The 19548-nt window shown below is 36.9% G+C and overlaps 2 protein-coding genes across 5 annotated transcripts; both read left to right on the forward strand.

The window, feature by feature from the left end:
• Positions 1-119: 119 nt before the first annotated feature.
• On the forward strand, positions 120-4753 carry LOC132294514 (FACT complex subunit SPT16-like). 3 transcript variants are annotated; one of them, XM_059792397.1, is made up of 3 exons: positions 120-467; positions 672-747; positions 1286-4753. In XM_059792397.1, the coding sequence occupies exon 3, from the start codon at positions 1300-1302 to the stop codon at positions 4504-4506; it is 3207 nt and encodes a 1068-aa protein (XP_059648380.1). In that variant the 5' UTR covers positions 120-467; positions 672-747; positions 1286-1299; the 3' UTR covers positions 4507-4753. The 3 variants fall into 3 exon arrangements, with proteins under 3 accessions (XP_059648380.1, XP_059648382.1, XP_059648383.1); XM_059792399.1 differs by having other exon boundaries at positions 678-747; XM_059792400.1 differs by lacking the exon at positions 672-747.
• A 6065-nt stretch (positions 4754-10818) lies between these two features.
• On the forward strand, positions 10819-16274 carry LOC132294515 (FACT complex subunit SPT16-like). Of its 2 annotated transcripts, none has more exons than XM_059792402.1 (3): positions 10819-11155; positions 12208-12280; positions 12782-16274. In XM_059792402.1, the coding sequence occupies exon 3, from the start codon at positions 12788-12790 to the stop codon at positions 15989-15991; it is 3204 nt and encodes a 1067-aa protein (XP_059648385.1). In that variant the 5' UTR covers positions 10819-11155; positions 12208-12280; positions 12782-12787; the 3' UTR covers positions 15992-16274. The 2 variants fall into 2 exon arrangements, with proteins under 2 accessions (XP_059648385.1, XP_059648384.1); XM_059792401.1 differs by having other exon boundaries at positions 12214-12280.
• Positions 16275-19548: the final 3274 nt, after the last annotated feature.

Genomic DNA, 19548 nt, shown 5'->3' on the forward strand with positions numbered 1-19548 from the left:
CTTATAACACAATTTGAGTGGCATATTCAGTAATATTCACCAACATCTGGTCTTGTTCCGCAACCGCCTCTGTTTTAAAAGCACAGCTTCCGGGGCAATCGAAATCAAATTGCTAATTCACTCCCTCGCTTCTCTTTCTCTCTCTTCAACCGCTTTCTCTCTCTAAAAATCTCTCGCTCTCGCATTCTCTCTTCGCGTTCAATCTCTCTTTCTGTTTATGAATTCGTTCTCTTCTTCGATGTTTCTCTCCTATTCCTTTAAATATTCACCGCTTTATGAATTCTGATTTTTTCATTGCTCAACATATACTTCACCTCAATCTCTCCCTATCCTTAAAGTTCTTGAAACCCTAACCCTAGTTTCCTTACTTAGAAGAACTCTGTGTGAGCCGTAACATCAACCCTAACCCTAATTGGCTTCACAAATAAGTTTTTTTGATCCAAAAGTGACTTCGAGACACAAGAAATGTAAGTGTTTTTCCTTCAATTTCCTTTAAATTTGCGCGTTTGTTTTTAGTTATCGAACTTCGAGAAACCCTAATTATGCTTGAGATTTAAAAGTTGCGGAAATTATGCGATTTTTTACTGCTTTTGTTTGGGAAAACATGAATGTTGTCTATGAGTGCTCTAGGTTTTGTGCTTATGTTCTTGTTTGTTTGTTTGTTTTGTAAGTTGCAGAGACTTGAACTCGAACCCTAGCTTCTTATGTTCGTACTGGTGGTTTGAGGACACTTACAGATTATTAGAAGTAAGTGTTTCGCACTTCCTTGTTTTTATTTCGTTTACAGATTTCATATACCTTGCTCCTGCAACAGAAGTAGGAATTAAGAAATAAATAAATAAATGAAAAAGATAAATTAGATTAATAAAAAAATTAAATAAAAAAAATAAAAAATAAATTATTTCAGCTAGGTTTCTCTTTTGATAATCTTCGGTAGTGTGGTTTAATTTGAAAGTTGAGTATATTAAACAAACATGAAAAAAAAAGGAATATAAATAAAATAAAATAAAGAAAGAAATTAACTAAATTTAGTTTCTGTTGTGATAGTCTTCTGTAATATGGTTTAAGTTAGACCTTGAATATCTGATTCATTTGTAAAAGATTATTGTATAATTCAATCAAATTTCTATACCTTTGTTTTTTCTTTCTTTTAGCATAACCCTAAGTTCAGTATAAATGTAGCCTTGAGGAAAACAATTATTTGAAACAAACTTCAACCACTGCCTGTAAATTTAAAAGATTTCCTATAAATAGGAGTTGAGAAATTATTTGTTGTGGTGTGTAGTTGTGCAGACTACAATGGCAGAAAGCCGAAATGGAAATGGTCCGCCAGCAAATGGGAGGCCCACTGGAGCAGGAAATGCTTATACCATTGATCTGGATAGCTTCAGCAGGCGATTGAAGGCACTTTACACACATTGGAATGATCACAAATCTGAACTCTGGGGTTCATCGGATGTTTTTGCAATAGCTACTCCTCCTGCTTCTGAGGATCTGCGGTATCTGAAATCCTCGGCTCTGAACATTTGGTTGCTTGGTTATGAATTCCCAGAGACAATAATGGTTTTCATGAACAAGCAGATCCATTTCTTGTGTAGCCAGAAGAAGACCTCTCTGCTTGACGTAGTAAAAAGATCTGCCAAGGAGGCTGTTGGAGTGGAAGTTGTCATGCACGTGAAAGCAAAGAACGATGATGGGACTACCCAAATGGATGCTATATTTCGTGCTATACGTGCTCAGACAAAGTCTGATGGTCATGATAATCCTGTTGTTGGATACATTGCAAGAGAGACTCCAGAGGGGAATCTTTTGGAGACATGGGCTGAGAAGCTAAAGAACTCAAGTCTCCAACTTATTGATATAACCAATGGATTGTCAGACCTTTTTGCTGTTAAGGACAGCAGTGAGATCACAAATGTGAAGAAGGCTGCATTTTTGACAGCTTCTGCAATGAAGAATTTTGTGGTTCCAAAGCTTGAGAAGGTTATTGATGAGGAAAAGAAAGTCTCCCATTCTTCATTAATGGATGACACTGAGAAGGCCATACTGGAGCCAGCAAAAGTTAAGGTGAAGCTTAAGGCTGAGAATGTCGATATCTGTTATCCTCCTATCTTTCAGAGTGGTGGTAATTTTGATCTCAGACCTAGCGCTTCGAGCAATGATGAACACCTATACTACGATTCAGCCAGCGTGATTATATGTGCAGTTGGATCCCGATATAACAGTTATTGTTCAAATGTTGCCAGAACTTTCTTAATTGATTCCACTACAACACAGAGCAAGGCTTATGAGGTTCTACTCAAGGCCCATGATGCAGCAATTGGGGCATTGAAGCCTGGGAACAAGGTCAGTGCTGTGTATCAAGCAGCCCTATCTTTGGTTGAGAAGGATGCTCCAGATTTAGTAAACAACCTGACAAAATCTGCTGGAACAGGCATTGGTCTTGAGTTCCGTGAGTCAGGCTTGAGTCTGAACATCAAGAATGAACGAGTGTTGAAAGCAGGCATGGTTTTTAATGTGACTCTTGGTTTTCAGAATTTGCAGACGCAAATCAAGAAGGCAAAGAGCCAGAATTTCTCTCTTTTACTTGCAGATACTGTTATTGTCACTGATAAGGGCCATGATGTGGTGACTTCAGTGAGCTCTAAAGCAGTTAAGGATGTGGCTTATTCATTTAATGATGACGAGGAGGAAGAAGAAGAGCAGCCGAAAGTGAAAGCTGAGGCTAATGGTGCAGAGTCCTTATATTCCAAGGCAACACTCAGGTCAGACAACCAGGAGATGTCAAAAGAAGAACTCCGAAGGCAGCACCAGGCTGAACTTGCTCGCCAGAAGAATGAAGAAACTGCCCGACGACTTGCTGGTGGGGGTTCTGCAGCGGGAGATAACCGTGGTGCTGCGAAGTCCTCGAGTGAACTAATTGCATATAAGAATGTCAATGATTTACCCCCTCCGAGAGAAATGATGATTCAGGTTGACCAGAAAAATGAAGCCATCCTCTTACCCATTTATGGAACCATGGTTCCTTTCCATGTTGCTACAGTGAAGACTGTCTCCAGCCAACAGGATACCAATCGAAATTGCTATGTCCGAATAATCTTCAATGTTCCTGGCACACCTTTCAGTCCTCATGATGCCAATTCCTTGAAATATCAGGGTTCTATATATTTGAAGGAGGTTTCATTTCGCTCTAAAGACCCAAGGCACATAAGTGAAGTGGTACAGCAGATTAAAACACTCCGAAAGAATGTTATGGCCAGGGAGTCGGAGAGAGCTGAACGAGCAACTTTGGTTACTCAGGAGAAACTTGTACTTGCAGGTAACAAGTTTAAGCCAATAAGATTGCCTGACCTTTGGATTCGTCCCACTTTTGGTGGTCGTGCAAGAAAACAGTCTGGTACACTGGAAGCTCACACAAATGGGTTCCGGTACTCAACCTCAAGGCAAGATGAGCGTGTGGAAGTCATGTATGGGAATGTCAAGCACGCATTCTTCCAGCCAGCAGAGAAGGAAATGATCACTCTTCTGCACTTTCATCTGCACAACCACATAATGGTGGGAAACAAGAAAACTAAAGATGTTCAATTCTATGTTGAAGTGATGGATGTGGTCCAGACGCTTGGAGGTGGAAAGAGATCTGCTTATGACCCAGATGAGATTGAAGAAGAACAACGGGAGAGGGACCGGAAGAACAAAATCAATATGGATTTCCAGAACTTTGTGAACCGGGTTAATGATCTCTGGGGACAGCCCCAATTCAAGGGGCTTGACCTTGAGTTTGATCAGCCTTTAAGGGAACTTGGCTTTCATGGCGTTCCCTATAAAGCTTCAGCTTTTATTGTCCCGACTTCAAGCTGTTTGGTTGAGCTAGTAGAGACTCCTTTTCTTGTCATTACCCTAAGTGAAATTGAGATAGTGAACTTAGAGAGAGTTGGTCTTGGACAGAAGAACTTTGACATGACAATTGTATTCAAGGATTTCAAGCGAGATGTGCTTCGAATCGATTCTATTCCTTCAACATCACTTGATGGCATCAAGGAATGGCTGGACACAACGGACCTCAAGTATTACGAGAGCAGACTGAACCTGAATTGGCGTCCAATATTGAAGACTATCACTGATGATCCACAAAGGTTCTTAGAGGATGGGGGTTGGGAATTTTTGAATTTGGAAGCTAGCGACTCTGATTCTGACAACACAGAGGATTCTGACCAAGGCTATGTGCCATCAGATGCTGAGCCTGAGTCAGACTCGGATGACGATGTTTCTGGCAGTGAATCGCTGGTGGAATCGGAGGACGATGAAGAGGAGGAGTCAGAGGAGGACTCAGAGGAAGAGAGAGGAAAAACATGGGAGGAGTTGGAGAGGGAAGCAAGTAATGCAGACAGGGAGAAAGGCGGTGAATCGGATAGCGAGGAGGAGAGGAGGAGAAGGAAGATGAAGGGACTAAGCAAATCTCGGGCTCCTCCCAGTAGCAGTTTACCCAAGCGACAAAAGTTTAGGTAGATGTGGATGTATCTCAGTTATTCTCCCACCTCTGTGTTGGAGTCTATTATGCAGCAATAGCAGCAACAGATGCTTTAGTTTTAGTTTTTTCAACTCAGTTTGGAAGAATCTTGCTTAGAATATCCTTTTTTTCTTTTAAAACTTTATGTCCCTTGCTTTGGGCTCTTGGCAGGTTGCTTAGCTGATGGATTTTGCTTGTAAATTATTGGCATTAGCTCAACTGGGAAAAAGTATTTTCTGTTTTCTATTTGTTGGTTTTTGTCTTTCTTATCTCATGGTTTTTTCAATTTGTAGGAGTTTTAGGAGTGAGTTTGAATGTTTCTATTGTTCGTGGTCCTTTGGCTCATGTGTTATTATGGCTCATGTGTTATTATGTCGTGGTCTATGGATTGGTAGAATAAGTTTACTTTTATTCTGGTTCTTGAAGTTGCTTTCGTTAGCATAAAATGAAGTAAATTTACATATGGAAGAGTATTAATTCGGTATTAATAAATTTTGCCCTGCTCCGATAATCCTGTGGTGGCTCGGTTGTAGAATTATGGGGTGTGAAACTCTGGTATTTTTTAGGAGAACCAGTATTATTTTGTGGGAGAATCTTATACATTGAGTTTTAGTTTTAACTTATCTAAACAGAAATTCATTGAGTTTTGTGTTCACCCCTTCCTATCATATCATGATAAGAACAGAATCCATATTATGACGTTTTTTCCATACCTTGACCCCTCTCTAAAACCAACCAAGAAAAGAAAAGTTCTAAGTTATAAGATTTAAAGAAGTCCGAGAAATTAAGGACTAATGGAAGGAAATAAAATCTCTTGTTGCTAGCTATTAGTTTCAGTATATTGCTTAAACAAATTAAATTGCCCGAAGATGTACTTTAGCTGTTTGACACACTGCCATCCTCGGATGTGTTGCTAAAGCAACATTCATTGCCCGAAGATGTACTTCTTTACATGTTCAACGCACTGCCATCCTCAGAAGTTGCAGGTACGTGTTCAATGCACTGCCATTCTTAGAAGTTGCAAGTTTCTATTTTGTCTACTCAGTGCTTGTAGTTTTGTCCAATCCTCTATTTGCCCCTGTTACCGTCTATGAAACTTTCATAGTCTGAGTGAGTGAAAATTTTCATATTCTGTGTGATTATAATTTATAACGTTTATGGAAGGTAAAGCTGTTAAATATGATCGGGGGAGAGTCTTGTAAGGTTTCTGACATATGATGATTTTAAATGCTACTTAATATTACAAAGTCATGGTCTTTTCCTCTATCCTATTATTAATTTTTTGTACATAATTACTTGAACAATGCGTGTAGAATTATGTAGGTGGTTATTCTTTATTGTCCTGCTTATGCGTTTTCTTTCAGGTTTGTTTATTAGATATCAAGTTCAAAAATACTGTAATATGGTAATTTGGTCTTTGAGTAGTATGAAGAATGCTGTTGCGTGACATGGAAGTAAGCCTGATTTGACAAATTTGGGCTCAAAAGGTAGCAGGATGAGTGGAACATGATCTTGGAAGTATTGTCGTCGTTTCATAATATTGGTCAGAATTGATGTTTGCTGGTGACCCAGAAATGGGAGCTAATTATCCCTTTTCTTAAGTAGTGATGGGATACGTCATTGATCTGGTAGATACTCGACCTTTGGTATAGCTACTATCTACGGAAGATAATTTGTTCAACTTTCAGTTATTGTCCTGCCATGTATGGACATGGACATGCAAAATTAGGATGGGCAATATTTTGAGAAGTGCAGCACTTGGAGATGAGTACACAACAGGAATACAGCATATGCCAACTCGTTTTTTTCCCTTCCTTTGTCGTCCTCCTTAATTGACACCCTTGTGGCCTTATCTCGTATCTTTTTATTCGTTGTTAAGGATTGTTCTAAAATTTTAATATCATTTTTTTTTTTGGTTATCAAGAATGATTATAAAATTTTAGTACCTTTTTATATAAATGCTTGTTATGTGTTCTCTTCAGAACTGGAGTGGCACGCATGTCATCTTTCGTTAGCTTTTCCTTTTATCCTTCGATCTACTCGCTCATTACAAAAGGTTGGTACATAATGGGATGTCTTATTTGTTGTATTTTATGTTTTACCTTTTGTTGAGCTATGGGTGTTGCAGAAAAGTAAGAGAGACCGAAAAAGAATTGGGTTAAAAAATAGTATGTATTGAAATAAATCATTTTTATTACGGAAGGTGTGCCAGAAACTTATTTAGAATGTTACTTGCATGCATGGGTGGCTAATGATTAACATCTTGACTATTTGTTTCTATTTTGGGCTGCTAGGCAATAATGTGGCCGGTGGTATTAGCAGGTGAAGAGACGCTACCTATACAGCTAGTTGACAGCTTCATCATAATGTCTTATTTTAGCTTAAAGATTTTCAGTTGCGCAAGTAGTCTGCTCTGCATAAAGATTTTTGCCATTTCTGGAAATGGAAATGTTACTGTACTTGATCTACAGCGTGAGATGAAACATTTTTTTCTGATCATTTTTTTTTTTTTTTTTTTTTTTTTGTTTCCCTTCAAGATGAAGTGTAAATAATCTCAGCCTGGTGAAATTTTCTGCTCTGGTAACGAGCAAGGCATATGGAACATGCCCCCATTTTCTGATTTAGAATGTGTTTTCATCAAAATTGTGATGATGTATGCCCGTTAGGAGTGGTATGCAGTTCTAGTTATTATGATTTATCTGATGGTACACATTATTTTGTTGTAAGAAGAGAAATGTAGATATTGAAGAAGCAAACATTATATGGTTGATTCATTGCCATCTTACACTCTGCGGAATGCTGGTTATTAAACTTGCTGCTGCTACATGGGGTATAATCAGGTATGTGACATCCTGCTAGCCATCCTGTAAGAGCCATGTTTTTTTCTTTGATCCATTGTTTCAAATCTATTGCTTCACATGTTAAGGATCTTTAAATGCTGCCTTCCCTATCGATTATGAAGTGCAGAGATGGCACAAAATAACTAAAGATTGGTTGGATAGGTTTTGTATGACAGAGGTGGTCTTACGGCCATGAGGCAAAGATTGGCCACCTGGTGTTGGTTAGATTCTTCATCTGATGAATCTTCATTAGTATCTTCCCAAGTTGGGCTTTGAAAGCTCCTCTGCTTTGCTACCCTCCTTCCGCAGAAATGGTATCTCTGTTAATGGTGCTATGTTTTATTCTTTGATCCATTTTTTAAACGCCTTCCCTATTGATTATGAAATGCAGAGATAACACAAAACAACGTAGATTGGGTGGATAATATCGGAAGAGGTTTTGTATGACAGGTCTTATGGTTACTCTTTTCTTTTTTTCCATCTTGTGCAGATTTCCAAGTATGAAATTCTCCAAGATAGCTTTCATTTCACGTTGCAGATCAAAGAGAAGGATAGTCTTTAGCACATTAAAAAGGTGAAGAACCTATCCTTTTTTGTCTTTCTTTAAGTTTGAGTGGTATACTATGAACTCTGGTCAGCATGATTCAAGAACAACATATGGAGCTTATTTTGTTGGAACACGAGTTGTTGATTTTATGACCAATTTGTTCAAGCTTTGGATCGAGTCATTTTTGTCTATACTCAATGGATAAATTTCCACAAATTTTGATAGTAGAAATTCTTTGTGAATCTTGGTGATTGAAATGCTCAAAGCACCCACGAGTTAAATTGATGCCATTGTTGTCAAAATCCAGATAAAGACAATAATAATATAGGCTTGCTTGGTTACAAGACCTAAAAAACAGAAAGGATGTTTTCAGAGAACTATTAAAGTCCGTCGTCTGAACATAAGCCTTAAATATGTGCAAAGATTTTTAGTTCTCAAAAAGTCAGAAAACCCTTAAATAGGTGTGGATCTGAAAACCCAGATAAAGGTTCAACTGGATTATTATGTCGTCAAGTGCTTGGTCTCTTACTTGCAAATATATATGCCAAAATCATCTCACTCAAATCTTTAAATCTTTTTTGTCATGTTAATCATGAATTGAGAAGATAATGTAAGAAAACAAAAGTTTTCTAAGTGTTAGGTCCAACAAATATAAAAGCACTCCAGTATAATTTTACAAGTATCACTTCCAGTTGAAGTGCTCCAGAACTACACTAAAAACACTGATCCCTAAATAAATAAACAAATAAAAGAATAAACCTAAATTTAGTTACTTAGATTATGAGATTTAAAAATAAAATAAAGGGTTAATTGTTTAGGCCTTTGTTTTTTTAACAATGAGATCCGGTCAGAATTTTGATTCAAAAAGACCTTTCAAATGTTTAAAAAGGCGAAATTACCGGAATTGCCCATGAATATTTTATTCATTTTCATTGTGAAAAAATGAGAACTCCTGAAAAGTTGTTTTTGCCCTTGAACCTTACCCTATTCATTCCTTCCTTCCTTCCGTCGTACCCCCTCTCTAAGTTCTGCAAAAACGAAATCCTAATTCTATCCCAGCATCTCTCTTTCTTTCACCAACACCATGGTTGATCTGTGCTCCAGGGTAAGCTGTTGTGAGAGTGAGAAAGAGGTTCGTTACTGCTGGGTGGTATGAGAATGAAGTGGATCTCAGCGATGGAAGTTGCATTCGACTAGGGTTTGTAGAATTTTGTGAAGGAATTGGATTGATTTGTGGCTTCGTGGACCGCGGCGGAGGGGGCGACCCGAAGGTTGCTTCTCTGTTTGTTCTTTTTGCTCCTCTGTTTCTTCAAAGTTGGGCCTGTGGAGCTTTCCCGGCATTTAAGATTCGTAATTGATGATTGTCAGCCCTTCATTGTATATGTATATTTGTGTATTGATTCTTTATGTATGTGTGTTTCCAATCGGAGTGGTTGTAGAGAAGGGAAAAAAGGAATTTATTTAGAATAGGAAAGTTTAAAAACTTGGTATGTGTTTGCCTGTGCATATATATGTGATTGTATATTATCTCTATATATAGAAAATCATGATTTTCTCTCTCTATATATATACACATCAATACACATATTACACTCAGACCGATTGCAATCAAACACAATTCAACTTTCCTTTTCTGAACACCCGAATTCGAATCATAAACAGATACATACTATCAAAATACATATATACATAAACACACGAAACCAATTCCTTAATCAATTACATGATTTTTAGTGTTACTGTATATGTTAAAATATATAAATTCAATTACATGATTTTTAATGTTACTGTATATGTTAAAATATATATATACATATTATATATATACACACATCTGTGTGTGATTCATTCTCTCTTAATATGGGTTGTGAAGTGGTCGTGGTGGATGTGAAGGTTAAAAATGTAATTTTACTATTTAAATAGTTTAAATAATAAGCCAAAGGGTAATAAAGTCATTTCACTATATGTAATGTGGCAGCTGACCTAGCGTTTATGTTAACTTTATCAAATGTGAGGGTGTTATTGTTCAAAATATCTCAATTTGTGTATGGATGTTATTATGATAAATCTTAGGATTGTCATTGTAATTACTTCTAAAATAAAATAAAAAAACACTAACACAACAAATTTTTCAAATTTTAGCAATTGTAGTTATATAAGGGATCAAGTGCAGAACACCTCAGCAAAAAATATTCCTAAAGTTTCAATTTGTGTAGCTTCATCTATCAAATTTAAATTTTAAGTTGACTAAATTATCTTATTGAATTATTTTATAAAATATATAAAAATAAATAATTTTGTAAAATGATTGAAAATGACACTATTGGAGGATGCTCCTCCCGTGTAAAAAAATTCCTAAAGTTTCAATATAGTGCAAATAGGTCCCTCTAACAAATTTAAACCTTAAATTGACTAAATTATCTTGAACAATTTTATAAAATATATAAAAATAAATAATTTTATAAAATGACAATATTGGAGAACACAGACAATGAACAAGTAAACATAAAAATATAAAATAAAATAAAATAAAAAAAAAAACAAAAACAAAAATACAGTGCAAACTAAAGATAAAAATCGTGCACACTGATATTGGAATTTTTTTTTTGTTCAACAGTGTCGGTATGAAAAAAATAAATAAATAAAGAAAAAAAAATAATAAAAAGAGTAAATTGAAATTTCAAAAAATTCGAATTCTTATTTTGTAAATTTTTAAAATTTTAAAAAAAAAATGTATAAAGATATATATAGAGAAAAAAAACTTTTTTTTTTTTTTTAAAGAAAAAAAAAAAAAATATATATATATATATATATAAAAAGTAATATGCACATAACACACTATACTATAGTATGAGATTACTATCATATATATACCCTTTACTCAATATATTTTAGTGAAGGGTTTGTAACCGCACGATCACATTGTTACAACTGTTCCGATTAATAATTTCTCCATATATAGATAGCGCGAAAACCAGGTCCGCGATCTATATCCAGTTTAACTACGGAGACATTCTAAATAGAGAATCAAGCATATACTCCGTACATACGCACATAGCGAGAGAGAGAGATTGCGAACTGCGATTTCCGGCTGCTCTGATATAGAGTTTTGGCAATATGTACATATTACAGAGACGTTCTGGAGAGAGAAGCAAGTAGATATATATACATAGAGAGAAAGAGAGAGTTTGCAACCTGCGAATTTCAGCTGTTCTGATACAGAGTTTCAGCAATATATTCATTCTCGTTCTAATTCTATAGGTAAATCTTTCAATTTTTTTAATTTCTTGCTTGATGTTGTCTCCTTTTTAGGTTTAGTGAAGTTTTGATCCATTGTATGCGCAATAGAGGAAAGAGCTAAATAATTTTTGATCGCTGTGGTTATGTCCTTATAATTGCTTCTTCGTTCCTTTATCTCTGTCCAAACATAGTAGGTAATAGTAACAGCTAATGCTTATTTGCACATATCAAGAATAAAGCTTTCAAAAACCCTAATTTTCTGTTTTGAGCCATCAGGATCACCTTTACAAAACAACAGAGAATATATATGTGCACACTTATATATATATTCAGAGATCAAAGAATGGTATTTTTGCAAGTCCTTCAAAATTTTATCAACCAATTTTAGCTTTGTAATCATTTATCTATTTGTTTTGGCAGAATACAGAGAAATAATTTCAAGGAAAAAGTTAGAAGTCTGTTTCAAGAATTTAATTAAAGGCACACAATTAAATTTCCCTGAGCTTTAGTAAACATTATTGTTTGGAATAAGTTAATTTTTCAGTAACATTTTTTCCTTTTTTGATAAATATGAGTACCATTAGGAAGCATCTAAAGGCGCATCCTTGGTTAACCAACTAACTTAAAAAAAATGCCGTCAGAAGATTGTATAGGGAGCTCGGGCCTTCTATGCTTATAAGAAGCTAGATGAAAATTTAACCCCATCAAAACAGTGTATCATTTCTTTCTCCAGAATGCCCTACCACCACCACCACCACAAAAACAACTGTGACAGTTACACCAAACTGTTTTAGCAAATCTGAATCTTTGCTTCAGAATAACTTCTCAAATGACAAAAGATAATGCAATCGCTATAAAAAGATGCCATCCCAAGGTCCAACTTTCTCTCCTTGAAGGCATTCAATCCAAAAACCAGCTATTTGCTGCCGGATCGTTGATGTCTCGAAGTGGCTACCAAGATGTTGTGAGTCGTGACTGAACGATCAATTGCCGACATGTGTGGCTATCCTCTCTGCTGCAATTCTTTACCTGATGCTCTAGGTTTTGTGCTTATGTTCTTGTTTGTTTGTAAGTTGCAGAGGCTTGAACTCGAACCCTAGCTTAAGTTCGTACTGGTGGCTTGAGGACTCTTACAGATTATTAGAAGTAAGTGTTTCGCACTTCCTTGTTTTTATTTCGTTTACAATTTTCATATATCTTGCTCCTGCAACAGAAGTTAGGAATCAAGAAATAAATAAATAAATGAAAAACATAAATTAGATAAATGATTTTTTTTTAAAAAAAAAAAAACAAATTGAACAATAAGAAATTATTTCAGCTAGGTTTCTCTTTTGATAATCTTTGGTAGTGTGGTTTAAGTTGAAAGTTGAGTATATTAAACAAACATAAAAATAAAAAATAAAAATGGAATATAAATAAAATAAAATAAAGAAAAGAATTAACTAAATTTAGTTTCTGTTGTGATAGTCTTCTGTAGTATGGTTTAGGTTAGACCTTGAACAGCATAAATGTAACCTTGAGGAAAACAATTACTTGAAACAACCTTCAACCACTGCCTGTAAATTTATAAGATTTCCTATAAATAGGAGTTGATAAATTATTTGTTGTGGTCCATTTATGTGTAGATACTGTTGTGTGATTGTGCAGACTACAATGGCAGAAAGCCGAAATGGAAATGTTCCACCTGCAAATGGGAGGCCCACTGGAGCAGGAAATGCTTATACCATTGATCTGGATAACTTCAGCAGGCGATTAAAGACACTTTACACACATTGGAATGATCACAAATCTGAACTCTGGGGTTCTTCGGATGTTTTTGCAATAGCTACACCTCCTGCTTCTGAGGATCTGCGGTATCTGAAATCCTCGGCTCTGAACATTTGGTTGCTTGGTTATGAATTCCCAGAGACAATAATGGTTTTCATGAACAATCAGATCCATTTCTTGTGTAGCCAAAAGAAGGCCTCTCTGCTTGACGTAGTAAAAAGATCTGCCAAGGAGGCTGTTGGAGTGGAAGTTACCATGCACGTGAAAGCAAAGAACGATGATGGGACTACCCAAATGGATGCTATATTTCGTGCTATACGTGCTCAGACAAAGTCCGATGGTCATGATAATCCTGTTGTTGGATACATTGCAAGAGAGACTCCGGAGGGGAATCTTTTGGAGACATGGGCTGAGAAGCTAAAGAACTCAAGTCTCCAACTTATTGATATAACCAATGGATTGTCAGATCTTTTTGCTGTTAAGGACAGCAGTGAGATCACAAATGTGAAGAAGGCTGCATTTTTGACAGCTTCTGCAATGAAGAATTTTGTGGTTCCAAAGCTTGAGAAGGCTATTGATGAGGAAAAGAAAGTCTCCCATTCTTCATTAATGGATGATACTGAGAAGGCCATATTGGAGCCAGCAAAAGTTAAGGTGAAGCTTAAGGCTGAGAATGTCGATATCTGTTATCCTCCTATCTTTCAGAGTGGTGGTAATTTTGATCTGAGACCTAGTGCTTCGAGCAATGATGAACACCTATACTACGATTCAGCCAGTGTGATTATATGTGCAATTGGATCCCGATATAACAGTTACTGTTCAAATGTTGCCAGAACTTTCTTAATTGATTCCACTACAACACAGAGCAAGGCTTATGAGGTTCTACTCAAGGCCCATGATGCAGCAATTGGGGCATTGAAGCCTGGGAACAAGGTCAGTGCTGTGTACCAAGCAGCCCTATCTTTGGTTGAGAAGGATGCTCCAGATTTAGTAAACAACCTGACAAAATCTGCTGGAACAGGCATTGGTCTTGAGTTCCGTGAGTCAGGCTTGAGTCTGAACATCAAGAATGAACGAGTGTTGAAAGCAGGCATGGTTTTTAATGTGACTCTTGGTTTTCAGAATTTGCAGACGCAAATCAAGAAGCCAAAGAGCCAGAATTTCTCCCTTTTACTGGCGGATACTGTTATTGTCACTGATAAGGGCCATGATGTGGTGACTTCAGTGAGCTCTAAAGCCGTTACAGATGTGGCTTATTCATTTAATGATGACGAGGAAGAAGAAGAAGAAGAGCAGCCGAAAGTGAAAGCTGAGCCTAATGGTGCAGAGGCCTTATTTTCCAAGGCAACCCTCAGGTCAGACAACCAGGAGTCGAAAGAAGAACTCCGAAGGCAGCACCAGGCTGAACTGGCTCGCCAGAAGAATGAAGAAACTGCCCGACGACTTGCTGGTGGGGGTTCTGCAACGGGAGATAACCGTGGTGCTGCGAAGTCTTCTAGTGAACTAATTGCATATAAGAATGTCAATGATTTACCCCCTCCTAGAGAAATGATGATTCAGGTTGACCAGAAGAATGAAGCCATCCTCTTACCCATTTATGGAACCATGGTTCCTTTCCATGTTGCTACAGTGAAGACTGTCTCCAGCCAACAGGATACCAATCGAAATTGCTATGTCCGAATAATCTTCAATGTTCCTGGCACTCCTTTCAGTCCTCATGATGCCAATTCCTTGAAATATCAGGGTTCTATATATTTGAAGGAGGTTTCATTTCGCTCTAAAGACCCAAGGCACATAAGTGAAGTGGTACAGCAGATTAAAACACTCCGAAAGAATGTTATGGCCAGGGAGTCGGAGAGAGCTGAGCGAGCAACTTTGGTTACTCAGGAGAAACTTGTACTTGCAGGTAACAAGTTTAAGCCAATACGGTTGCCTGACCTTTGGATTCGTCCCACTTTTGGTGGTCGTGCAAGAAAACAGTCTGGTACACTAGAAGCCCACACGAATGGGTTCCGGTACTCAACCTCAAGGCAAGATGAGCGTGTGGAAGTCATGTATGGGAATGTCAAGCACGCATTCTTCCAGCCAGCAGAGAAGGAAATGATCACTCTTCTGCATTTTCATCTGCACAATCACATAATGGTGGGAAACAAGAAAACTAAAGATGTTCAATTTTATGTTGAAGTGATGGATGTGGTCCAGACACTTGGAGGTGGAAAGAGATCTGCTTATGACCCAGATGAGATTGAAGAAGAACAACGGGAAAGGGACCGAAAGAACAAAATCAACATGGATTTCCAGAACTTTGTGAACCGGGTTAATGATCTCTGGGGACAGCCCCAATTCAAAGGGCTTGACCTTGAGTTTGATCAGCCTTTAAGGGAACTTGGCTTTCATGGCGTTCCCTATAAAGCTTCCGCTTTTATTGTTCCAAGTTCAAGCTGTTTGGTTGAGCTAGTAGAGACTCCTTTTCTTGTCATCACCCTAAGTGAAATTGAGATAGTGAACTTAGAGAGAGTTGGTCTTGGACAGAAGAACTTTGACATGACAATCGTATTCAAGGATTTCAAGCGAGATGTGCTTCGAATCGATTCTATTCCTTCAACATCACTTGATGGCATCAAGGAATGGCTGGACACAACAGACCTCAAGTATTACGAGAGCAGACTGAACCTGAATTGGCGTCCAATATTGAAAACTATCAATGATGATCCACAAAGGTTCTTAGAGGATGGAGGTTGGGAATTTTTGAATTTGGAAGCTAGCGACTCTGATTCTGATAACACAGAGGATTCAGACCAAGGCTATGTGCCATCAGATGCTGAACCTGAGTCAGACTCGGATGACGATGTTTCTGACAGTGAATCGCTGGTGGAATCTGAGGACGACGAAGAGGAATCGGAGGAGGAGTCAGAGGAAGAGAGAGGAAAAGCATGGGAGGAGTTGGAGAGGGAAGCAAGTAATGCAGACAGGGAGAAAGGCAGTGAATCGGATAGCGAGGAGGAGAGGAGGAGAAGGAAGATGAAGGGAATAGGCAAATCTCGGGCTCGTCCCAGTAGCAGTTTACCCAAGCGACAAAAGTTTAGGTAGATGCGGATGTATGTCAGTTATTCCCCTACCTCTGTGTTGGAATCTATTATGCTGCAATAACAGCACCAGATGCTTTAGATTTAGTTTTTCAACTCAGTTTGGAAGAATCTTGTTTAGAATTTCTTTTTCTTCTTTTAAAACTGTATGTCCCTCGCTTTGGGCTCTTGGCAGGTTGCTTAGCTGATGGATTTTGCTTGTAAATTATTGGTATATGAGTGTGAAAGTGACAATATATATATATATATATATATATATGTATCAAATCTAATAGTTCCTTTCATCATGAGTTGATGTTTTTGTCTCTGTGAGAGAGAGACAAACAAAGATAAGTGTTTGAAATGAATATCAATAATTTATATATATGGTTTCAATGTTTGATGCCAGAAGTTGCTCCATTTTATTGAATACAGAGAGGCACAATGTTGAAGACTGAAGTGCGTGTGGAGTGCATGGCAAGCACAAGCGAAAGGTAGGCTTGCTTCATCTTATCTCATGAATTTTTCAATTTGTAGGAGTTTTAGGAGTGAGTTTGAATGTTTTTATTGTTCATGGTCCTTTGGCTCATGTGGTATTATGACCTCTCAAATGGTTATATCACATGTCCTGGTCTTGCATGCATGGGTGGCTATAGATTAACATCTTGACTATTTGTTTCTATTTTTGGCTTCTAGGCAATGTAAAGGTAGTATGGTTGTGATTAGCTCAAGAAAAACTTACATTTGTCTTTCTACGACCTTTAAGAGACGTTACGTATACAGCTGGTTGAAAGCTTCATCATAATATAATATTATTTTAGCTTAAAGTCTTTCAATTGCACAACTAGTCTGCTCTGCATAATGATTTTTGCTATTTCTGGAAATGAAAATGTTACAGTACTTGATCTACGGTGCAAGATGAAACATTGTTTTATGAAGTGCAAATAATCTCAGCCTGGTGAAATTTTTTGCTCTGGTTACGAGTAAGGCATTTGGAACGAGCCCCCATTTTCTGATTTAGAATGTGTTTTTATCAAAATTGTGATGGTGTATGTCCGTTAGGAGTGGTATGCAATTCTAGTTATTATGATTTATCTGATTGTGCACATTATTTTGTTGTAGGAAGAGAAATGTAGATATTGAAGAAGCAAACATTATGTGGTTGATTCATTGCCATATATCTTACTATCTAGTAAGTGCACTGATCTTACTCTCTGCGGAATGCTGGTTATTAAACTTACTGCTGCTACATCGGGGATAATTAAGTATGTGACATCCTGCTAGCCATCCTGTAAGTTTGTAATCAATATCTGGTCTGGAAAGCATTCGTATTTTGTTGGAGGCAGTATCTGTGTTGATGGCGCCATGTTCTATTCTTTGATCCATTGTTTCAAATCTATTGCTTCACATGCTTAGGATCTTTATATGCTGCCATCCCTATCGATTATGAAGTGCAGAGATAGCACAAAATAACTACTGGTTTGGTAGTCGGGGAAGAGGTTTTGTATGGCAGAGGTGGTCTTACGGCCATGAGGCAAAGATTGACTATCTGGTCTTGGTTAGATTCTTCATCTGATGAATCTTCATCGATATCTTTCCAAGTTGCTTTGAAAGCTCCTCCGTTCTTCTTCTTCTCCTTTGCTTTGCTGTCCTCCTTCCACAGAAATGGTATTTCTATTAATGGCACTGTGGTTTATTCTTCTTGATCTATTGTTTCAAACCTATTGCTTCACATGTTCAGGATCTTTATCTTCCCTATCGATTATGAAGTGCAGAGATAACACAAAACAACTTATGTATTGTTTGGGAGCACTGAATTGGTGCCTTGGATTTGGAATTGGAGGAAGGTTAACTCAATATTTGTACTAAATTTTCTCTAATTCCAAATACTAGGCGCCAATTCAGCCCTGCCAAACATAGCATTAGATTGGTTGGATAGCCGGGGAAGAGGCTTTGTATGACAGAGGTCTTACGGTTACTCCTACTCTTACTCTTTCTTTTTCTTTTTCTCCATCTTGTGCAGATTTCCAAGTATGAAATTCTCCAAGATAGCTTTCGTTTAATGCTGCGGATCAAAGAGAAGGATAGACCTTAGCACCTTAAAAAAGTCTTAGCAGTTAGATTTTCCTTATTTTTCTTTCTTCAAGTTTGAGTGGTATACTATGAACTGGTCAGCATGATTCAAGAACAACATATGGAGCTTTTTTTGTCGGATGAATCTTGGTGATTGCGCCCACGAGTTCAATTAATGCCATGTGAAGCAATAATTAAGGCTTGCTTGGTTCAGTTTCCTTAAAACAGTTGTCAAGACTCGAAAAACAGGAGAAATGTTTTCAGAGAACTATTGAAGTAAATAGGCCTTTTTATAACAGTTTTTAGAAAACTGCAACAAAAAAGGTACAAAGATTTCCAATTCTCAAAAAATCAGAAAACTAAACCGACCGTGCCCTCTATCCCTAGGTAGCATTCAGTTTTTAACTGTGCAATCACATTTGGATCTGAGAACCCAGAAAAAGGTTCTATGATTATTATTTTGTCAAAGGAAGTGACTGGTTTCAACAGTAGCAAATTACCATATGCCAAGCCTGACTCATAGGATAAAAAAAGACAAAAATAAGCAAACACCCTCTCAACAGTTTGGTCTCTGACTTGCAAATGTACATGCCAAAATAATCTCACACAAATGATTAATATGTTATATTAATCATGAATTGAGCTGATAATGTAAGAAAACAAAAGTTTTCTAGTCATCCTTCAATTTTACGACAAATATTCAGATATCGGTTCCTGTTGAAGTGCTACAGAACTAAACTATGCACACTGATCCCTAAATAAATAAACAAATAAAAGGATTAACCAAACTTTAGATACTTAGATGATGAGATTTAAAAAATAAAACACTAGCGCAACAAATGCTTACCAAGGGCCCTGTAGACTCTCTCTTCCTCTACAGAAAATTTTGCTATCAATACCCTCATAATGGTGAGGGTTCGAATCTCCAAATTGGCAAAATGAGTGTGTTTTTTGTGAAAAAAAAAAAAAAAAAAAAAAAAAAAAAAAAAAAAAAAACCTTCAAATTTTAGTGATATAAGTTATTGGTTCTCTAACCTCTATGCTTGCTCAAAGTGTCAAAACTTCCTCATTTTTTCTTTTTAAGAAAATATGTCGCTAAAATTAACAATTTATTATCAACCATCCTTAAAAAAATAATAATAATAATAATAAATAAATAAAATAAATAAATAAAATCACACACACACTCTCCAACACAGTTTGTGCTGTCTCAATTAACAAGTGAAATCAGGACCTTTAACTGAAAAAAAAAAAAAAAAAAGTGAAATCAGGACCAACTAAAACAAGAGTTTTTTATTGATCATTTTTTTTTTTTTTTTTGGCAAGAAACTCACAAATCCACATCCCCTCACGTGGACTTGAACCTCTACCTTCCAAGGAACAATGCTCTTGCTTTTAAAATATTTTTCACACAGAAACTTTCAAACACCAAAATTAGCCTTCTAAGTTATGACAGACTGTGATATCCCCTAGTTTTTAAGTTATGGATTGATCAAGTCCACACTAAAA

Source organism: Cornus florida, unplaced genomic scaffold (genome assembly GCF_030987335.1).
Source record: "Cornus florida cultivar Cherokee Brave unplaced genomic scaffold, ASM3098733v1 CherokeeBrave_3.0.0_Hap2_Chr02, whole genome shotgun sequence".
Classification (NCBI taxonomy): Eukaryota; Viridiplantae; Streptophyta; class Magnoliopsida; order Cornales; family Cornaceae; genus Cornus; species Cornus florida.